Source organism: Heptranchias perlo, chromosome 24 (assembly GCF_035084215.1).
Source record: "Heptranchias perlo isolate sHepPer1 chromosome 24, sHepPer1.hap1, whole genome shotgun sequence".
In the NCBI taxonomy this organism is placed as follows: domain Eukaryota; kingdom Metazoa; phylum Chordata; class Chondrichthyes; order Hexanchiformes; family Hexanchidae; genus Heptranchias; species Heptranchias perlo.
Genome location: NC_090348.1, coordinates 6383671 through 6404917, shown reverse-complemented (window position 1 = coordinate 6404917; position 21247 = coordinate 6383671). Strand labels below are relative to the sequence as shown.

General features: G+C 45.7%; 1 protein-coding gene across 3 annotated transcripts in view; it reads right to left on the bottom strand.

Moving 5' to 3' along the window:
* itpr2 (inositol 1,4,5-trisphosphate receptor, type 2) overlaps nucleotides 1–21247 on the bottom strand; it is a 295275-nt gene that overhangs the window by 73831 nt on the left and 200197 nt on the right. For all 3 annotated transcript variants that reach the window (XM_068004673.1, XM_068004674.1, XM_068004675.1), the window contains exons 39-43: nucleotides 19330–19514; nucleotides 19066–19249; nucleotides 15921–16177; nucleotides 11361–11561; nucleotides 7307–7417 (exon numbers count right to left, since the gene is read on the bottom strand). In XM_068004673.1, the coding sequence (XP_067860774.1) occupies nucleotides 7307–7417; nucleotides 11361–11561; nucleotides 15921–16177; nucleotides 19066–19249; nucleotides 19330–19514 (938 nt within the window). The remainder of the gene's footprint in view (nucleotides 1–7306; nucleotides 7418–11360; nucleotides 11562–15920; nucleotides 16178–19065; nucleotides 19250–19329; nucleotides 19515–21247) is intronic.

Sequence of the window (21247 nt, the reverse complement as noted above, 5' to 3'; positions counted from 1 at the left end):
GCTAAAAATTGATAAAGAGGAGGTACAAGGGTGGCTGTATTTAAAGTAGATAAGTCACCCGGTCCGGATGGGATGCATCCTAGGTTGCTGAGGGAAGTAAGGGTGGAAATTGCGGAGGTACTGGCCACAATCTTCCAATGCTCATTAGATATGGGGGTGAAGCCAGATGACTGGAGAATTGCAAATGTTACACCCTTGTTCAAAAAAGGGTGCAAGGATAAACCCAGCAACTACAGGCCAGTCAGTTTAACCTCGGTGATGGGAAAGCTTTTAGAAACAACAATCCAGAACAAAATTAATAGTCAGTTGGACAAGTGTGGATTAATAAAGGAAAGCCAGCATGGATTTGTTAAAGGCAAATCGTGTTTAACTAACTTGATTGAGTTTTTTGATGCGGTAACAGAGAGGGTTGATGAGGGCAATGTGGTTGATGTTGTGTATATGGACTTTCAAAAGGCGTTTGACAAAGTGCCACATAATAGGCTTGTCAGCAAAATTGAAGCCCATGGAATAAAAGGGGCAGTGGCAGCATGGGTACGAAATTGGCTAAGTGACAGGAAACAGAGAGTAGTGGTGAAAGGTTGTTTTTTGGACTGGAGGGAGATGTACAGTGGTGTTCCCCAGGGCTCGGTACTAGGACTACTGCTTTTCTTGATATATATTAATGATTGGACTTGGGTGTACAGGGCACAAAACTTGGAAGTGTAGTAAACAGTGAGGAGGATAGTAATAGATTTCAAGAGAACATAGACAGGCTGGTGGAATGGGCGGACTCATGGCAGATGAAATTTAACGCAGAGGTGTACAAAGTGATACATTTTGGCAGGAAGAATGAGGAGAGGCAATATAAACTAAATGGTACAATTCTAAAGGGGGTGCAGGAACAGAGAGACCTGGAAGTATATGTGCACAAATCTTTGAAGGTGGCAGGGCAGGTTGAGAAAGCGGTTAAAAAAAGCATATGGGATCCTGGGCTTTATAAATAGAGGCATAGAGTACAAAAGCAAGGAAGTTATTTTGAACCTTTATAAAACACTGGTTCGGCCACAACTGGAGTATTGTGTCCAATTCTGGGCACCACACTTTAGGAAGGATGTGAAGGCCTTAGAGAGGGTGCAGAAAAGATTTACTAGAATGGTTCCAGGGATGAGGGACTTCAGTTACGTGGATAGACTGGAGAAGCTGGGGTTTTCTCCTTAGAGCAGAGAAGGTTAAGAGCAGATTTGATAGAAGTGTTCAAAATCATGACAGATATAGATAAAGTAAATAAAGAGAAACTGTTCCTATTGGTGGAAGGGTCAAGAACCAGAGGACACAGATTTAGGGTGATTGGTAAAAGAACTAATGGCGACATGAGGAAAAAGTTTTTTTTGACGCAGCGAGTTGTTATGATCTGGAATGCGTTGCGTTAAAGGGTGGTGGAAGCAGATTCAATCATGGCTTTCAAAAAAGAATTGGATAAATACTTGGAGGGAAAAAATTTGCAGGGCTACGGTAAAAGGGTGAGGGAATGGGACCAACTAGGTTGCTCTTACAAAGTGCTGGCGTGGGCTCGATGGGTCGAATGGCCTCTTTCTGTGCTGTATCATTCTATCATTCTATCATTCTATGATTTTGAAAATCTCTATTGGTTTCTTCTCCTGTAACCTTCTCTGTAGTAGTGAAAAAGCATCAATTATTCAAGTTTTTCATATTACCATAACCATAAGGAGGTCCATCATGCCTGTGCAGCTCTTTGAAAGAGCTTTCTAATTAGTCCCATTCCCCTGCTCTTTCCCTGTAGCCCTGCAAATTTTTCCTTTTCAACTATTTATCCAATTCCCTTTTGAAAGTTATTATTGAATCTGCTTCCACCACCCTTTCAGGCAGCGCATTCCAGATCATAACAACTCGCTGTGTGAAAATAATTCTCCTCATCTCACCTCTGGTTCTTTTGCCAATTATCTTAATTCTGTCTCCTCTGGTTACCGACCCTCTTGGTAATGGAAGTAGTTTCTCCCTATCCACGCTATCAAAGCCCCATATAATTTTGAACACCTCTATTAAATCTCCCCTTAACCGTCTCTGCTCTAAGAAGAACAATCCCACCTTCTCTAGTCTCTTCACATAACCGAAGCCCCTCATCCCTGTTATCATTCTGAGGGATATATTTCTAATGTCCTTTTTTCCAGTAGATCGTCGAAGGATTTTGAATGGTGTTTGTGAGGCCACTGGAGAGAGCCACAAGTCACAGGGTTTGTGGTGGAAAGCAGCCACATTAGGTGTAAGGGATGATCTTTGAAATGTTAGTGTTGTATTGAGTGCTAATGCAGGAGATGTGTCTTTGTTGTTTTGGATATTCCGAGGAGAACAGTGAAGTTTGTAATTACCGTAAATGTACTGTATAATTTGATGCTGTTTATTTATTTACTTGCTGTTCAGTAAGTCTGACTAGTAGTTTGTAGCCTAAGTCATAGTGCGATAGTGTGTTTATTCCCAAAGTTAATGAAATCAGAGGAGGGTATATGGTATAGCAATACACCAAAATATAATGGCAAGGATTCTTTACATATTGACATTGTATATCCAGTGTCAAAACTGAAAAAATGCTCAGAATCACATGCAATACTCCACTGTGGTTTAATCAATGTCTTGAACAAATTCAATATCGCTTCCTTTTATATTCAGATGTAAGGAGTCTTACAACACCAGGTTATAGTCCAACAACTTTATTTGAAATCACGAGCTTTCGGAGCTTTGCTCCTTCGTCAGGTGAAGTGATGAGATGCATATAGGCACAGCATATATAGTCAGAGAACAATGCCTGGTGATTACAGATAATCTTTCTAACTGCCCTTTATCACATCTCGGCAGAGAGATAATCACAGCAATCAAAGGAGTGAATGGTGTTCAAACAGGTTAGTCAGGGAAAGTTAGAAAGATTATCTGTAATCACCAGGCATTGTTCTCTGACTATATATGCTGTGCCTATATGCATCTCTTCACTTCACCTGACGCAGGAGCAAAGCTCCGAAAGCTTGTGATTTCAAATAAAGCTGTTGGACTATAACCGGGTGTTGTGCGTCTCCTTACATTTGTCCACCCCAGTCCATCACCAGCATCTCCACATCATGGCTTTTATATTCAGTGCCCCTTTGTATAATACCCTTTTCAATAGCCTTTTTTAGCTTTAACATCTCCACATCTAAATCTCTTTGTTCCTCCACTCATATTAAGAACCTTACCATTTAGACCACATTTCCTTTCACACTTCTCTACATTGAACTGCATCTGCCACCTATCTGCCCACACTCTGCTAACCTGTCCATGTCCTCCGGCAATTTCTTGGATTCTTTCTCACTGGCTTTAGGTAAATAACCACAGATGAAATTCACAAGAACATAGGATGTTTCCTGAGGCTTTAAAACCTTTAATTAACAGATCATTAACTACTTTTAATCAAAGACTATGTCACATAATCTACGACTGTGCTCCAAGCGTGCTGTGTTTGTATCGCCCGTCCTCCAATTCCATGATCATAATGCAAAATAAATAACCTGCTTGTATCCACATCAACCTCTCAGCATTTTAAGTAACCAGATCACGTCCCATTTAATCTCGTCTCGAATGAGTTATAGGGGATTAAAATAACTTGTCTCAATTTATTACCAAATGTCGTCAAGACTCATCTTGTCAACAACAACCTTGCACTAAGTGGATATTTAAGTGAGTGTCAATAAGCACATCCAGGTCTCTTTCCCTTTCTAATACTGCCAGTCAACACACAAACAATTGCTTAAACAAGTTCCACCATTCCTTAGACAGCCCATGTTAATTTCTTTGAATATTGTCAATTTCCCATACACCAGTTGCCTGGCCAGAGAGTTGGGCAACTTTTTATCATTAAAAGCCGTGTCTGCCAGCATCATTACGAACAGTACCCAGAACAGATCCTTGTGGAAATCCACTAATTACTGTACCCAGCCAAAGCCTCACAACATTTGTCATCACCTTCTGCTTTTTTCTTTACAATGCCAATTTTTAATTCAGCTACCTGAGTTGCTATGCCAGCCTCGGCTCAATGAGTAGCACTCTATCCTCTGATCAGGAAGTTATGGGCTCAAGCCCCACTCCAGAGACCTGAGCACGTAATCTAGGCTGACACTCCAGTGCAGTGCTGCGGGAATGTCGGAGGTGCCAACTTTCAGATGAGATGTTAAACCGAGGCCCCGTCTGTCCTCTCAAGTAGAAGTAAAAGATCTCATGGCACTATTTTGAAGAAGAGCACAGGAGTTCTTCCTGGTGTCCTGGCAAATATTTATCCTTCAACCAATACCTAAAACAGATTATCTGATCATTTACCTCATGGCTGTTTGTGGGATCTTGCTGTGCGGTTGACAGCCGCGTTTCCTATATTACAACAGTGACTACACTTCAAAAGTACTTCATTGGCTGTAAAGCGCTTCAGAACATCCTGAGGTCATGAAAGGTGCGATATAAATGCAAGTTTCTTTCTTTCTGAACCTCTCCGTCTCTCCACCTCACTCTCCTCCTTGAAGACCCTCCTTAAAATTTATCTCTTTGTCTTCTCCAGATGTAGAAATTCATCAAATGTCTTTCGCAAATCCAAGTGTGCACTAGATCACTCATGACAAATTTAATGATGCACTGCTGTATAAAGATGGGAGCTTCATCCCATGCGATTCACAATTTTGCTGTTAAACTCCAGCACTACTTAAGACGGCCTGTCTCATAGAGGCCACAAAGTCTAATTGCCGAAAGTAAGCATAGTCCGATGTCGCTCTGTGTTTACTCGTTGTTTGGTGAAGGAAAATGGCTGCAGCTCAGTATCAACCAGCATTTCAAAGCCACTCTGCACCGATAACACAGTGTGACGCCTGGCGTGAGCTAAATGTATAATTTTTAATAAATTACAGATTATATCCATTGGGCAATGTTACAAGTTTAGGGACTGCCATAGATACCTTCTCAGGTTCACTGGCATCAGTAACTCCTGTAAGTGGATCCCTTGTCCCTTATGTGCCGGAGTAGACTCACATTGCTCAATATTTACTTATATTATAGTGTAACCTAAGGTGCAACAATAGTATCCCCTTGTGATCTGAACTATATATTGCTGTTGTTTGCACGTGCTCCTTCAATCTCTGAAACATTTGGTGAAATGAGACCAGATACAAATTGCCAAGTTGCTTTATTACGTTTTTTTTTTGAGTTCCTACATTACAGCAGTGACTACACTTCAAAATGTACGTCATTGGCTGTGAGGCCCTTTGGGACGTCTTGAGGTCATGAAAAACACCATATAAACACAAGTTCTTTTTTTCTTTCTAGTTTGCAGTACGTGAACACATAGAGAAGAGTTATGATTGGATTAAGTTATTTCAATTCAGTACAACAAATCTTTGCACAATTATAAATAACAAACACGTCAGTGTTTCTTGCCTTAAACAAAACACCCTACATTCGAACCTTCTTGCAGCCTTTCCTGGGCTCGACCTCACAGCTTTCTGTTTAAAAACCTGACTGCCTGTATCTTTGTGAAAGGGATCAAAGGCTTTCCAATGCAATGGGTGTGATGTGTTTATTGATTGCTGCGACAGGCGAATGAATTGTTAATTGCTTATAGTCTTTGAAGAAAACAACTATTGATCGTCTTTTGTCTCGGTGCCATTCTATTCTAAATAGGCATTTGAAGGTAAAAACTGACCTACATTTCTGTAGCGCCTTTCACAACCTCACTTTTGAAGTGTTGTCACGGTTGTAATGTAGGAAATGTGGCAGCCAATTTGCGCACAGCCATGTTCCACAAACAGCAATGTGATAATGACCTGATAATCTGTATTAGCTAACCCTAATGTTGGTTGAGGGATAAATATTGGCCAGGACACCGGGGAGAACTCCTCTGCTCTTCTTCAAAATAGCGCCAAGGGATCTTTTACAACCACCTGAGAGGGCAGACAGGGCGCCAGTTTAACATCTCATCTGAAAGACGGCACCTCCTGACAGTGCAGCACTCCCTCAATACTGCACTGGAGTGTCAGCCTGGATTATGTGCTTCAAGTCTCTGGAGTGGGACTTGAACCTATGACCGCCTGACTCAGTGGCAAGAGTGCTACCACTGAGCCATAGTTGACACTCTTTTCGCTCCAGATCTCTGTGGAAAAATGGTCACAAGTATCCCGAAACATGAGAGATAGTAATCGTTCAACAATTTAGTTACCTTTAAGGAATTCCAGATTTGTGAGATATAATCTCTTACTTTTCAAACAATAATGACTACCTTATAGGTCCCTAAACTAGTTGAACACTGACAGCATCCTATAAACAAGTTGATTGTTTTCTGTCCTGTAAGCTACACTGGCTATAGTTCTCTGATTCATACCTAACTTTGTGATTATATGAGCTACCCCCCAGTCCTTGAATTTACTCCTGTATACATGAAACTTCTGAAAATGTTAGTTGGGGCACTTATTGTTTGAGGTTTCCAGAGTGCCTCTCATCTGTTGCAGGTGATCCATTACACTTTGAGTTCATTCACAACACATGCTTTGTTGGCCTACGGTATACTTTTCTTAAACATTACTTGAACATCATAAATAATGGAATCTTTAGGAAAGTGCAACATAAATAAATAATTATTTCAAATTTGCACACACCAAACTATGGGCAAGAGAAGAGTTTTTTTTTTAACATAGAATTACAAAGAACGTACAGCACAGAAACAGGCCATTCGGCCCAACAGGTCCATGCCAGTGCTTATGCTCCACACGGACCTCCTCCCTTCCTACTTCATCAACCCCATCAACATATCCTTCGATTCCTTTTTCCCTCATGTGTTTATCTATTTTCCCCTTAAATGCATCCATGCTATTCGCCTCAACTACTCCTTGTGGTAGCGAGTTCCACATTCTAACCACTCTCTGGATAAAGCAGTTTCTCCTGAATTTCCTATTGGATTTATTAGTGACTATCTTATATTTATGGCCCCTAGTTCTCGTCTTCCCTGCAAGTGGAAATATCTTCTCCACGTCTACCCTATCAAATCCTTTCATAATCTTGAAGACCTTTGAGATGTATTTTAACTTCATATAGGATTATGGATCTTATGCAGGTATCTTCTGATAATAACAACAGAACAATAACGTAGAAGGCAGACAAACACCAAGCTATTGTTTGTTTTTACCTAAAAGCAAGGCTTCTTACAACCAAATTGCTCTAATGCAGTTAGTCTTCACCCTCACTGGGCTGACAGAAGCAAAATACCATTTAAAAAAAAAACATTAAGCAAAGGAATCAACATTCTTACCTTTAGCTGTAATACTAGATCAATATGGTACTTCCCAAGGGGATTAATATCGTTGAGGATCAGTGCGATAATGATATCAATTCCATTGGATTCATGGGTGGTGATGCAAGTCTGTGTAAGACAGAATTAAACGTAGGTAACTTCCATTATGTAGAGTTTTTATCTTCTGTCCTTGAGCAGAGACAACCACAACAGATACTGGTATCGCTTGGCCTGTTATGAAGAATTCTGTATACTACAATTACACAGAGACTGCGCACATTACAACTTGGCAAATGGTCTATGACAACTTCAATAATCCTTTTATACACAAGGACAGGGGTGGGGTGGGGTGAAATAGCAATTGCAAAACGAGGAGTAGTGAACTGGCAGCCCGTTCGACACTGCGCCTGAATTTCTTTTCCTTTAACCAAAACGGACAAGAAAGTCGGACGGAATGTAAAACGGGCGGCTGACTCATTACCATCGAAACCTATTTCATCTGCAGGGTGTTTTATCCTCTGTTATTTTCTAACTGTTATCTATCCCTTTAAACTTCACATTCCGCTATCAGAGCAGACAGATCGTTCCATGATTTTCTATGCCAAGTCAGACTCCCATTGCTGTCTCATACCTTCTGTGCCACAACTATTCCCGTTCCTAATGCCTCACTCTCCTGTGAAATCGATCCACTCATAAATGGAAAGTATATATAAACAATACAAATTAACAAGACCAGTGGATTTGTATGGGCGTCTACCAAATCAGTTTTGGGCAGGTGGATGCAAACTAACTCCTGAAACGTAGGGTGATCTTAACCCAACCCACCCGACGGGAATGGGACTGGGAGCCTTTAAAATGGAGCGATCGGTCTTACTGTCCCATTACCGCTGGCCACCATTTTAACCTTTCATTGCAGTTCAGTGGCTGAGGTTCCCACTGGAAGCAGGATCCTATTCCGCCAATGGGATCCCGATTGGCTTTTAGCTGGGATCTGAGTAGGGAAGTTGGCCAGGTCGATACGGGCTGGCAGCTGTCAGGAGGTGGAAAACTTATCTCTACACTCGACCATTCTGATGCTCTCCTGGCCGACCTCCAAACTTCCACCCTTTGTAAACTTCAGCTCATCCAAAACGTTGCTGCCTGTATCCTAACTCACACCAAGTCCTGTTCACCCATCACCCCTGTGCTCGCTGACCTACATTGGCTCCCGATCCGGCAACACCTCGATTTTAAAATTCGGATCCTTGTTTTCAAATCCCTCCATGGCCTCGCCCCTCCCTATCGCTGTAACCTCCTCCAGCCCTACAACCCTCCGAGATCTCTGCGCTCCTCCAATTCTGGCTTCCCCAATTTTCTTCGCTCCACCATTAACGGCCCTGCCTTCAGCTGCCTAGGCCCTTAGCTCTGGAATTCCCTCCCTAAACCTCTCCACCTCTCTCTCCTCCTTTAAGACGCTCCTTAAAACCTACCTCTTTGACCTCGCCTGTCCTAATGTCTCTTTATGTGGTTCGGTGCCAAATTTTGTCTGATTACATTCCTGTAAAGCGCCTTGGGTTGTTTTACTACATTAAAGGCGCTATATAAATACAAGTTGTTGTTGTGGGGCCAAGAAGAGCAGGAGTGCTCCTCCGGCCCCCACAAATAAGTCGTGGCCTCATCTGCCCAGGGCTCCAACCCACTTTTCCCTCCCGCAAGACCCTCCCGAAACCCCCGCCCCACCATTTACCTGCTTGCCCCCTTTGCTACCAGCCAGCAGACTCCGGACACCCGGACTTCAGGCTCCCACGCCCTGACCAGCTGCCACTTTCTGCCTGTTTCGGAGGGGCAGCTGACTGCTGCCAGCTACCACTCGCCTCCCCCAACTCCCGCACCCACGGGAGCGTCTCCGCCAGCCGATCTTCACCTTCTTTGCGACGTCACCCACAGCATGCTGGTCATGTCCTGATAGTGCAAGAGAACTGATTTCTTTAGGTCCTTTCGCTCATCAGTTTTGCCGCTGGGTTGGTGCCCGAACTCGGGCAAGAACCAATTTCTAGGCCAAAGTTTTACTTGTCAGTCTGAAAGTGGTACCATGGAATTTTATAAAGGGTGAAATATTCAATATTTGAACCAGTTGATAATGCTGTCAAAACATTTTATTTAACGCTGCAAGGACCAACCTCACAGTTATTTCAACTCTCAGGCATTTTTGTTTAATCCATGAGAAACATTTTATTGACCGTATCCTGTTGTACGGAGACCTGGTGAGTTTGAGTGAGAATCTGAGTGCCGCCCAGGACTCTTCTCCCTCCTGTGACGTATAAAGATATAAATTGTAACTTTTGTCATAATTATTATTTGATCCCAGAGATTAAAGTTAAAAAAAAATGAGCAAGATTGATTCTGCACTGCAGGGAGGCCTTGAATTATATAAATTAAGATGGGTGAGAAATTGTGTTTTGGAAACAGCCAGTACGAAAGAAGTGTCTTCAAATTTAATTTATTTTTGGCATTTCATATCGGACTCTGCAGCTTTAACAATAAACTGGTAGTTTAATAATTTATCTGAATACGCCATAAACTGCATGTTAAATTCCCTCAGCAACTTCAAGCTTAGGTCCATTCCACTGTTAAACTAAAAATCACTTCCTAATGCACCCAGCCTCAGGCATGTGCTGGGACAACCCCAAGTTCTCAATGTGTGTACGTCCTTCCCACATACTAATGAAGAGTCTTGATATGCTCAGTGAAGCTAAGTCATCAACTCTATTCACAACAGAGTATGCGGCCAGCAGGTTAAGGAGAACCTACAACACAGTGCAAGCCAATTGCAAGCACTGCAGAATAACAACAGCAACTTGCATTTATATAGCGCCTTTAACGTAGTTAAACGTCCCAAGGCGCTTCACAGGACCAATTATCAAATCAAATGTGACACCAAGCCAGATAAGGAGATATTAGGACAGGTGACCAAAAGCTTGGTCAAAGAGGTAGGTTTTAAGGAGCGTCTTAAAGGAGGAGAGAGAAGTAGAGAGGCGGAGAGGTTTAGGGAGGGAAATCAGGAGCTTAGGGCCGTCAATGGTGGAGCGAAGGAAATTGGGGATGCGCAAAAGGCCAGAATTGGAGGGGCGCAGAGATCTCGGAGGGTTGTAGGGCTGGAGGAGGTTACAGAGATAGTAGAGGGGCAAGGCCATGGAGGGATTTGAAGAGAAGGATGAGAATTTTAAAATCGAGGCATTGCCGGACCAGGAGCCAATAAGGCAGCAACAGGCACTTTATTTCTTGGACTGTCGGACACCAGCCCCCCCCTCCTAAAGGCTTCGACTCCTACTAAGCATGGCTCCTTCCCAATACCAATTGGTCATTCGTCCTGTGTTGAAATGCTATTTGACTGTGGAGGGCATCACAGCCAAATCTGATCTTTAGGAGTGGAGGGAGAAAACTGGCAAAGAAAAACAAAAGTTGTAGCGTAATTTCTCTGAGATGTATCTGACTGTGGGAATCTATCACCGAACAGACATTGATGCAAATAAAAAGCAAAATACTGCAAATCGAAAACTAAAACAGAAGAAACCCAGAAACCCATGGCAGCTTGGTGAGCAGCTGTGGAGAGGACAGACAGTCGTCCTGTCGGGCTCGTACCCTCCCTCAGAACCTCCAGGAACGTTGACCAGCTCCTCTCTCCTACAGCGAGATACCAAGGTAACTTTTTCCAAAGCTCCCTTCTGAACGTTTCTGATTTAAACAAAAAATATCAAAAGAAAACGCTATCTCGTCAAGATCATAACATGAAGGCGGCGCCGGGAATTTCTCCTTCGGGATTTTCCCACTCCGTCGGCTTAACTTTGGCGGAATCTCTGTTGACGCGAAGTTATGGCGGCGGAGAGGGAGGGAGGGCCTGCGAGGCAGATGTTCCGACAGGGATGCTTCCAGCTACGTTCACCAATTGAACATTGCACCTTTAAACCCGGGTCCGATTTGTACATGGGGTTAGTCACCCTGCGGAGGAAACTGCCGAGTGGGATAACAAGCGCCTGTAGCAATGTGTTAAACTCAATATGGACGTCGTAGGCATCAAGTCCTGGGATTTTACCTGATTTTCATGACAAGGTCCCTGGCAATATTCAGTCAGTGTTTCCAACGTCTGGTCGACGAGCGAGACGTTCTTTTCGTTAATGTAGAGACCCAGCAGGCCCAGCCCACCAGTGGTGCTGCCGCAGATACAGTCCAGAAACTGGAGCGTTTCACATACCAAGTTGTAATTGGTTTTGTTGTTTTGGTGTCGAAGGAAATTCTGGAATAAAAGCAAAGAAGTGGAAATGAAAGGTGGTCAACGTTTCAAAAAAAGACATTCACAGCTCAATGGGCCGAATGGCCTCCTCCTGTACTGTAACCATTCTATGATATCAGTGAGGAGCTTTTGAAAACATTAAAGTTTCTGTGTTTGATAGTTCTGTTTCTCCCTTCAAGGTGTGCTGACTGAGACTGAACAACGTGGTTGACTCTGAACTGGCCCAGCAAGACACTCAGTTGTATCAAAACCGCTACCAGTGGGTCAAGAAGGCGGCCCACCACCATCTTCTCAGGGCAACTAGGGATGGGCAATAAATACCTGCCTTGCCAGCGATGCCCACATCCTGAGAATGGATATTTTTTTTAAAAGTCACTGTTTTAAGAATGGATGAGAAACTGGGTTTTGGAAACAGCCTGTACTAAATAGGTATCTTCAACCTTAATTTATTTTTGGCATTTCATATCGGACACTCCAACTTTAACAATAAACTGGTACCATAATAATTTATTGGAAGAGATCTACGGCATAAACTGCACATGAAATTAACTGCTATCTGACACAGTAAATGCAGCTCAGCAACTTTAAGCTTAGTCCGGTTGTTTTTCGGACAAGAGGGAGGTGTACAGTTGTGTTCCCCAGGGGTCAGTGCTGGGACCACTGCTCTTCTTGATATATATTAATGACTTGGACTTGGGTATACAGAGCACAATTTCAAAATTTGCAGATGACACAAAACTCAGAAGGGTAGTAAACAGTGAGGAGGATAGTGATAGACTTCAAGAGGACGTAGAAAAGCTGGTGGCATGGGCGGACATGTGATAGATGAAATTTAACTCAGAAAAGTGCAAAGTGATACATTTCGGTAGGAAGAACAAGGAGAGGCAATATAAACTAATGGGCACAACTCTAAAAGGAGTACAGGAACAGCGAGATCTGGGGGTATATGTATACAAATCGTTGAAGGTGCCAGGGCAGGTTGAGAAAGTGGTTAAAAAACCATACGGGATCCTGGGCTTTATAAATAGAGGCGTAGGGTACAAGATCAAGGAAGTCATGATGAACCTTTATAAAACACTGGAGTATTGTGTCCCGTTCTGGGCATCGCACTTCAGGAAAGATGTAAGGCCTTAGAAAGGGTGCAGAAGAGTTTACTGGAATGATTCCAGGGATGAGGGACTTTAGTTGCATGGATAGACTAGAGAAGCTGGGGTTGTTCTCCTTGGAACAGAGAAGGTTGTGAGGAGATTTGATAGAGGTATTCAAAATCATGAATGGTCTAGACAGAGTAGATAGAGAGAAACTATTCCCATTGGCAGAAGGGTCAAGGACCAGAGGACATAGATTTAAGGTGATTGGCAAAAGAACCAAAGGTGACATGAGGAAAAATCTTTTTACACAGCGAGGTGGTTAGGATCTGGAATACACTGCCTGAGGGGGTGGCGGAGGCAGATTCAATCTTGGCCTTCAAAAGGGAACTGGATAAGTACTTGAAAGGAAATAATTTGCAGGGCTACAGGGATAGGGCAGGGGGTTGGGACTAGCTGGATTGCTCTTGCATAGAGCCAGCATGGACTCGATGGGCCGAATGGCCTCCTTCCGTGCTGTAACCTTTCTATGATTCTATGTCCATTCCGTTGTTAAACTAAGAATCACCACCTAAATTAAAGTTGAAGACACTTAGTTAGTACAGGCACATGCTGGGTCAATCCCAAGTTCTCAAGGTGCTTACATCCTTCACACTTACTGGTGAAGAGTCTTATGCTGCTCAGCGAAGCTAACTCATCAACTCTATTCATAACAGAGTTGGCAGCCAGCAGGTTAAGGAGAACCTTCACACACATCCCGAGAATGAATATAAAAAAAAGACTCTTTGTTCTAAATTCAAAAGGAGATGCGAGTTTTGTGGACGGATGGCCAATTTCATGAGCATGTAGTTGTGTATTTATTTTATGGTATGACCGTGTCTAGCCTCAAGTTATTTAATTCATCACCTGGTTGGCAATCTCCCTCAGACGGTCCCTCAGGAACGATCAGTGTGGAAATGGAAGAATCCCCATTGGTACAGCGGGATTGTTCTTTTGGAGTTGGAGTGAAGACACATTGTTGGAGCAGAATATAGACACCTTGGGTGGGATTTTTTCCCTCTTTGAGTCAGAGCATTGGCAAGGCAGGACTTCAGCCTGCCTCTCCGATCCTGCCGTAACTCAGAGCCTTTTGCCTAGATCGGGATTTTGCCAGGTGGGGCAGGCTTCCGGTGAGATTGCCGCCGTTGCAAGTAAGGGAATCAGGCAATGCGGCACCAGAAGGCACCACTACAGCACAAAGAGGGGCCGCTGCAGCACAAAGAGGGGCCACTGCAGCACCAGGAGGCACCATTAAAGCACAAAGAGGGGCCGCTGCAGCACCAGGAGGGGCCGCTGCAGCACAAAGAGGGGCCGCTGCAGCACAAAGAGGGGCCGCTGCAGCACAAAGAGGGGCCGCTGCAGCACAAAGAGGGGCCGCTGCAGCACAAAGAGGGGCCGCTGCAGCACAAAGAGGGGCCGCTGCAGCACCAGGAGGGGCCGCTGCAGCACCAGGAGGGGCCGCTGCAGCACCAGGAGGGGCCGCTGCAGCACCAGGAGGGGCCGCTGCAGCACCAGGAGGGGCCGCTGCAGCACCAGGAGGGGCCGCTGCAGCACCAGGAGGGGCCGCTGCAGCACCAGGAGGGGCCGCTGCAGCACCAGGAGGGGCCGCTGCAGCACCAGGAGGGGCCGCTGCAGCACCAGGAGGGGCCGCTGCAGCACCAGGAGGGGCCGCTGCAGCACCAGGAGGGGCCGCTGCAGCACCAGGAGGGGCCGCTGCAGCACCAGGAGGGGCCGCTGCAGCACCAGGAGGGGCCGCTGCAGCACCAGGAGGGGCCGCTGCAGCACCAGGAGGGGCCGCTGCAGCACCAGGAGGGGCCGCTGCAGCACCAGGAGGGGCCGCTGCAGCACCAGGAGGGGCCGCTGCAGCACCAGGAGGGGCCGCTGCAGCACCAGGAGGGGCCGCTGCAGCACCAGGAGGGGCCGCTGCAGCACCAGGAGGGGCCGCTGCAGCACCAGGAGGGGCCGCTGCAGCACCAGGAGGGGCCGCTGCAGCACCAGGAGGGGCCGCTGCAGCACAAAGAGGGGCCGCTGCAGCACAAAGAGGGGCCGCTGCAGCACAAAGAGGGGCCGCTGCAGCACAAAGAGGGGCCGCTGCAGCACAAAGAGGGGCCGCTGCAGCACAAAGAGGGGCCGCTGCAGCACAAAGAGGGGCCGCTGCAGCACAAAGAGGGGCCGCTGCAGCACAAAGAGGGGCCGCTGCAGCACAAAGAGGGGCCGCTGCAGCACAAAGAGGGGCCGCTGCAGCACAAAGAGGGGCCGCTGCAGCACAAAGAGGGGCCGCTGCAGCACAAAGAGGGGCCGCTGCAGCACAAAGAGGGGCCGCTGCAGCACAAAGAGGGGCCGCTGCAGCACAAAGAGGGGCCGCTGCAGCACAAAGAGGGGCCGCTGCAGCACAAAGAGGGGCCGCTGCAGCACAAAGAGGGGCCGCTGCAGCACAAAGAGGGGCCGCTGCAGCACAAAGAGGGGCCGCTGCAGCACAAAGAGGGGCCGCTGCAGCACAAAGAGGGGCCGCTGCAGCATCAGGAGGCACCACTGCAGCACCAGAATGCACCCCCGCCGGATTTGGGTTGGGACAGTGGAGGAAAATCCAGTGCCTTTTGTTATATTTCTTTCCCTTCACCAGGAGTATCCAAGCTTGTCTCTGTGGGCCACGTAGGTACATCCCATCGGGCCTCAGGTGAGCAGGGGCACAAATAAAGTTTAAATCCATATTGCCATTAATTTGCATTTATTTCATTTATTTGCATCTATTTCAAATTGCTGATATTAACAGGTCTTTGGCGTCCTGATTTAGCAGTTTATCCACCAATGATGGAGCAGCACTGAGAACAGCCCTCTCCTAATCCCCAGACCCACAACATTCAATCGGAATCCACCAGCGAGTGAGTAACTTCAATGGGACATTTGGAACAGGAGAAGGCCTTTCAGCCCCTCCAGCCTGTTCCACCATTCAATTAGATCATGGCTGATCTGTACCTCAACTCCATTCACCCGCCATTGATCCGTACTCCTTTGTACCCTTACCAAACAAATGTAAATGCTCTTGATCGCAGACCAGGCTTAGTCTTAAGCTTCTCTTTCAAAACACGTACAGTAAATTGTGCAGGTAGTTTTGTTTTTTTTTGTAGTGAGACTTTTTTTTCCCAAAACGTGCAGCTCGTCCTTTGAATGCACAAGGCCGAGAGGACCTTTGCTGCAGTCGTTTCTGATGACCCTTGGAAGGCAGTGATCTCACCTGGAGCTCTGTGTTGTGGTTCTCACACAGTAGCTGAAGGAACCGTAGGATAGGTTCCATTATGGCAATCGCAGGGCTCATAACTTCGTCATCTCCAGACTTCTCCTCAGACCCAATGCCGTCATTTGGCACAGGGACGAGATCTGACTCGGGGTCCATCTCCCTTCTGTACATGTAGTAGGCCTTGTACGTGGCAGCTGAAGCCTCTGCTAACTGTCCTTTCACTCCCTCCTTGAGATGAAGCAATGAATCCCGTGCTAAGAGAAAATATAAGGTACGTTCATTCTTTGTGATTGATAAAATTTGCAACTAGAATTTGAAAGAACTTATAATTCACGCCACATTCCGTTATGGAAGAGGTGTCCAAGCTTAGGCCCAGATTGGGGGCTAAGATGCATATCATAGAACCTCTGGGGCCACAAATAGGGGTCGATTTTGGCTTTTGGGCGATCAATTGGCGGGAGTGCGCAGGTCGGCCGCCCGTTTTGGCGATGAGGTGCCCCCCCCCGCCCCCACCCCCCGCCCTCGCACCAACCCGTGATTTTGAGGCCCCGGCCTCATTTAAATTTGGCAGGAGAGCTGCCAAACAGTCATCCCGATGCAGCTCGCCGGATTGAGGCCCCAAGATCGGGCCGAGAGGGCCGGCAGAAAGATGGGTTGCCGGGGTGAGGGAAGGAGGGGGGTGGCGGCGGCGGGGGGGTCGCGATCGTGGAGGGTGGGGGCCCCGGAGTGGCAGCGGCCCAGATTGTTTTACTTGGGCCCTGGAGGAGGGTCAGAGTGAGCACGGCGCAAGATCCACCTAAAATGGCGATCTGGGTCATATTCACATCACAGGATTCCGATTTCCGTATTAAAAGGGGCCCATCGCCTGAAACAGGCGGCGCTTTGGATACCCAGCAGCAGGCCCCTTTCAAACTGGGGCCAGTCGCCATCACCGGTGTTACTGGGACAATAAGGACAAAGACCCCATTTTGAGGCCGTTATTCCCCCCCCCCCCATTAACCCCAGGGGAGGGCTATGAAAACCGACCCCATAAAGCTTAAAGCCCTGCTCCCATTAATTTGTATTTATCCCAGGCTACAGAGCTTGGGGGTCTTGATTTAGGATTTATCCTCCAATGCGGCAACGGGGCCAAAAACAATTATTTCCAAACCGCTAAAGTCACAAAATTCAAACAAGGACTAATCAGGGAATAAGTAATATAAACAGAAAAAGAACTGGGGTAACTGGGTTCTGAGGGCCAGATTTCCTGGCTCCCTGCAGCCTCTGGTTCGCAGTTTGCTGCCATGGGGAGTATCAATAGACAGCCACCACCTTATGACCCATGATAATAGATATTTAATATAATACTACTGCTGTTGCAGTGCCAAATTATATTCCTATTTAATGCTTCCCTCTTTTGTAACACGAGTGATATTAAAATATCCGTTGTGTGATTCTGTTTTCCTTATTTTTAAGATAAAAATTACACTAACATTCCTGAGAAAAAGTTTAATTTCTGAAAGGCTCTTTTTAAGGCTATTTACTACAAATAATCGATATAGTGATTACAGGTGGATACATTAACAATACTGCAAATGCTCTGTACAAATATATTTCAGAATGACACTACATTTCCACAAATTTCAATACAAACTAGTTTCTGTTTAGCAATTGAAGTTCTGTTCCTATTTCTACAAACGATATAGGCTCTACAGTCACTCAGATGGTGAGTTCCTTAGATCGGCCACAAACTTGAGCACATAATCCAGGTTGACACTCCAATGCAGTACTGAGGGAGTGCTGCACGGTCAGAGGTATCGTCTTTCAGATGAGACGTTAACCTGAGGCCCCGTCTGCCCTGGATATAAAAGATCCCATGGCACTATTTAAAGAAGAGCTGGGGAAATCTCCATGGTGTCCTGGCCAATATTTATCCCTCAACCAACATCACTTAAAAAAGATTATCTGGTCATTTATCTCGTTGCTGTTTGTGGGATCTTGCTGTGCACAAATTGGCTGCCGCATTTCTTACATTACAACAGTGACTACACTTCAAAAGTACTTCATTGGCTGTAAAGCAATTAGGGACATCCTGAGGTCATGAAAGGCACTATATAAATGCAAGTCTTTCTTTCATATGGAGATGCCAAAGGAGACTGGGCACTTCCCCATAGGGAGCGAATGAACGTGCCTCCAGGCAGTCCCACACCTCATAGCTTGTTCCCAGAGCTGAACGGGTAGGAGGGCTGGAGGCAAACCAGTTTCTTCTATCTCAACAAAGTGGTGTGGGAAATCCAAGAAAAGAGGGAATAAAGAAACATCTGAGGAGGAAGAATTGGTGCAACCAAGAAAATTAGACTTTGATGTGAAGGCAAAATTATAATCGTCTACGAGGTTACCAGTTAGGAGTTGTTCATAAAGAAAGAAAGACTTACATTTCCACAGCACCTTTCATGACCTCATGACGTCCCAAAGCACTTCACAGTCAATGAAGTACTTTTGAAATGTAGTCACTGTTGTAATGTAGGAAACACCACAGCCAATTTGCGCACAGCAAGCTCCCACAAACAGCACAGTAATAATGACCAGATAATCTGTTTTTGGTGGTGTTGGTTGAGGGATAAATATTAGCCAGGACACCAGGGAGAATTCCCCTGATCTTCTTCAAATAGTGCCTTGGGATCTTTTACATTTACCTGACAGGACAGAAGGGGCCATGAATTAGTGTCTCATCCGAAAGGCGACACCTCCAACAGTGCAGCACTGAAGTGTCAGCCTCAATTTTGTGCTCAAGTCTCTGGAGTGGGATTTGAACCTCACCAACCTTCTGACTCAGAGGCGAGAGTGCTACCCACTGAGCCATGGCAAAAAGGAAGAGGGAGCCGACACTGCATAAATGCTGGGGATTTTGGTGCTAATTATACCATGTAATTTTCATTGTTGATCTATGGACGTTTATTGTGGGGCAAGGAACCGCTTCTTAACTCAACTATCCAGAGTTACCCTACAGTCGCCCCATCAGACCATATATGTGTTAACTTCATTAACCAACCCACAAGTCGTGTGTTGACCAGGACGTGTGAAGAACCTCTTAAATTTAGTAATAAATTTGCCCCTCTCTAGTTTCACCCTGTGCCTCTTGGTTGTTTTCATTCACAGTTACCTTTTCTCCTGCTGACGGGTGTCACAGTATCATAGTCATCATCCTTCTTCTTGCTGCTCAGATCATTTGTGTTGACCGACACGGTTGCCCGTATTTCTTGCTGGGCCACTTTCATGCGGTCATAGAAGACTTTGAAGAATTTCTCGGACTTCTTCAGCTCGTTCAGTTGACGGTGAAATGAATACTGAGATTTGAGAACAGATTGATTAACATGGGGGCGTGTCATTTAGTTTGAAGTTGTGTAAACTTTGACCCGTGACTTACCTGGGTCTGGGTGTTTCCTCCTTCTAACAACGCAATGCCAAGCATGATACTTTCTTCAAAGATTCTGCTGTTCTTTGTGTTTGTGATGAGGTCAGTGGTCAGTTCTGATGCCCCTTCCCTGTCAAGGTGACACTGAATCTCAAATACAGAGACTCCGCATTTGTCTGAATCAGATGAAGAGCCACCTGCGGAAAATACAATCAAATACTTTATTTTGTATTCTCTATTTTAGTACCTGTTCATGTACTTCTTCCAACAAGTAAAAGGTCTGTTCCTGTTTTTTTAAAATATATAATGAACATCGTGTGAGCAATGGGATTTGCTTTTCCTTTCTGTGCCACAGACAGACAGCAGTTGGGTTTCTCCCCACTGCTCAATGGAAAGGACTTGGCACAAAACCCACTCGCAAGTCTCCTGTGCTTCCACTGTCCGAATTCACTGACTGGACACGACAACTTTCTCACTTTACCATTAAACTTTCTTCCCTCTCCATTTCTTTTCTTCCAACCTCTCACTTCTGCTGCTTTGATCCTGCTGCTTCCTGATCCGACCCAGACCTCTGAGACCACAGCTTTGGTATCAGCCGTGCCTCAGTGGGTAGCACTCTTGCCTCTGAGTCAGAAGGTCATGGGTTCAAGTCCCATTCATATTTAGCCCTCAAACAACATCACTAAAAAAACAGATGACCTGGTCATTATCTCACTGCTGTTTGTTGGACCTTGCTGTGCGCAAATTGGCTGCTGTGTTTCCTACATTACAACAGTGACTACACTTCAAAAGTACTTAATTGACTGAAAAGCACTTTGGAATGTCTTGAGGTTATGAAAAGTGCTATATAAATGCAAATTCTTTCTGTTTTCTTTTATAAACCTCACAATTAATCTACCGTTATGATTAAACGCTTTGCGTCTAGTGCAGATCCATTACACTTCAACGTGTGACCCATGCAAACCAATGGCGGAGCTAGTGGGGGTTTGGGAGCTCATTAACCCATCTCCCCCCAACAATCAGTTTGAGGTAGGCCAATGTGGCATTGCAGGACGACCTCTCAGGAACCTCTGTCGACTGTCTTTGGCCTCAAGGTGCGGCCTGCAAGTCCATGGGGCTCCCGACTCGGCCTTTGGACTGGATAAGTTGGCATTCCCCAGTTCCCAGCTCAGTCCCCTGCTTGCAGTGCTCCCCACTGGGCCCTCAGTCCCCAGCTGCTCCCCGTTCTGTCTCTGGCCCTGAGCACTCTGAGTTCTACCCTCTTAGAAATGGAGGCGGAGCTATGTTGGAAGGTGGTAGGCAGGGGTGGAGCTGCTCATAGAGGGCACTTCTGAAGGGGTAAGTCGGCTTATTCTGGAGTTTGGTCCCTGCAATCCTTCAACCCTAGTTCCGCCATTGATACAAAGTATGTTCCTCTGCCTTGATGGATTCAGCATCATATCCCATTAAAAAAGAAGAAATCACAACATAGCACAGCTACTGAAAGATACTGGTTGCCTGCAATAGTACTGAACAGATAGGAAACCTAGAAAGAAGAACTTGTGTTTATATGGTGCCTTTCATGACCTCAGTACAAAGCACTTTACAGCCAATGAAGTACTTTTGAACTGTAGTCAATCTTGTTTTGTTAGGCAAATGCAGCAGCCAATTTGCACACAGCATGGCCCCTTATTTATAATGCAAACTACCTATGTAAACTTGTCACGCTGCAATTACACCCTCCCACCAATGATGGCACTGCAATATCTCAATATTGGGGGGGAACGCCCCTGTTTTTCTTTAAAGTAATGCCATGAGATCTTTTACGTCCACCTAAGCGGACAGACGGGACCTTGGTTTAATGTCTCATCTGAAAGACGGCACCTCTGACAGTGCAGCACTCCCTCAGTACTGCACTGAAGTGTCAGCCTAGATTATGTGCTCAAGTCTT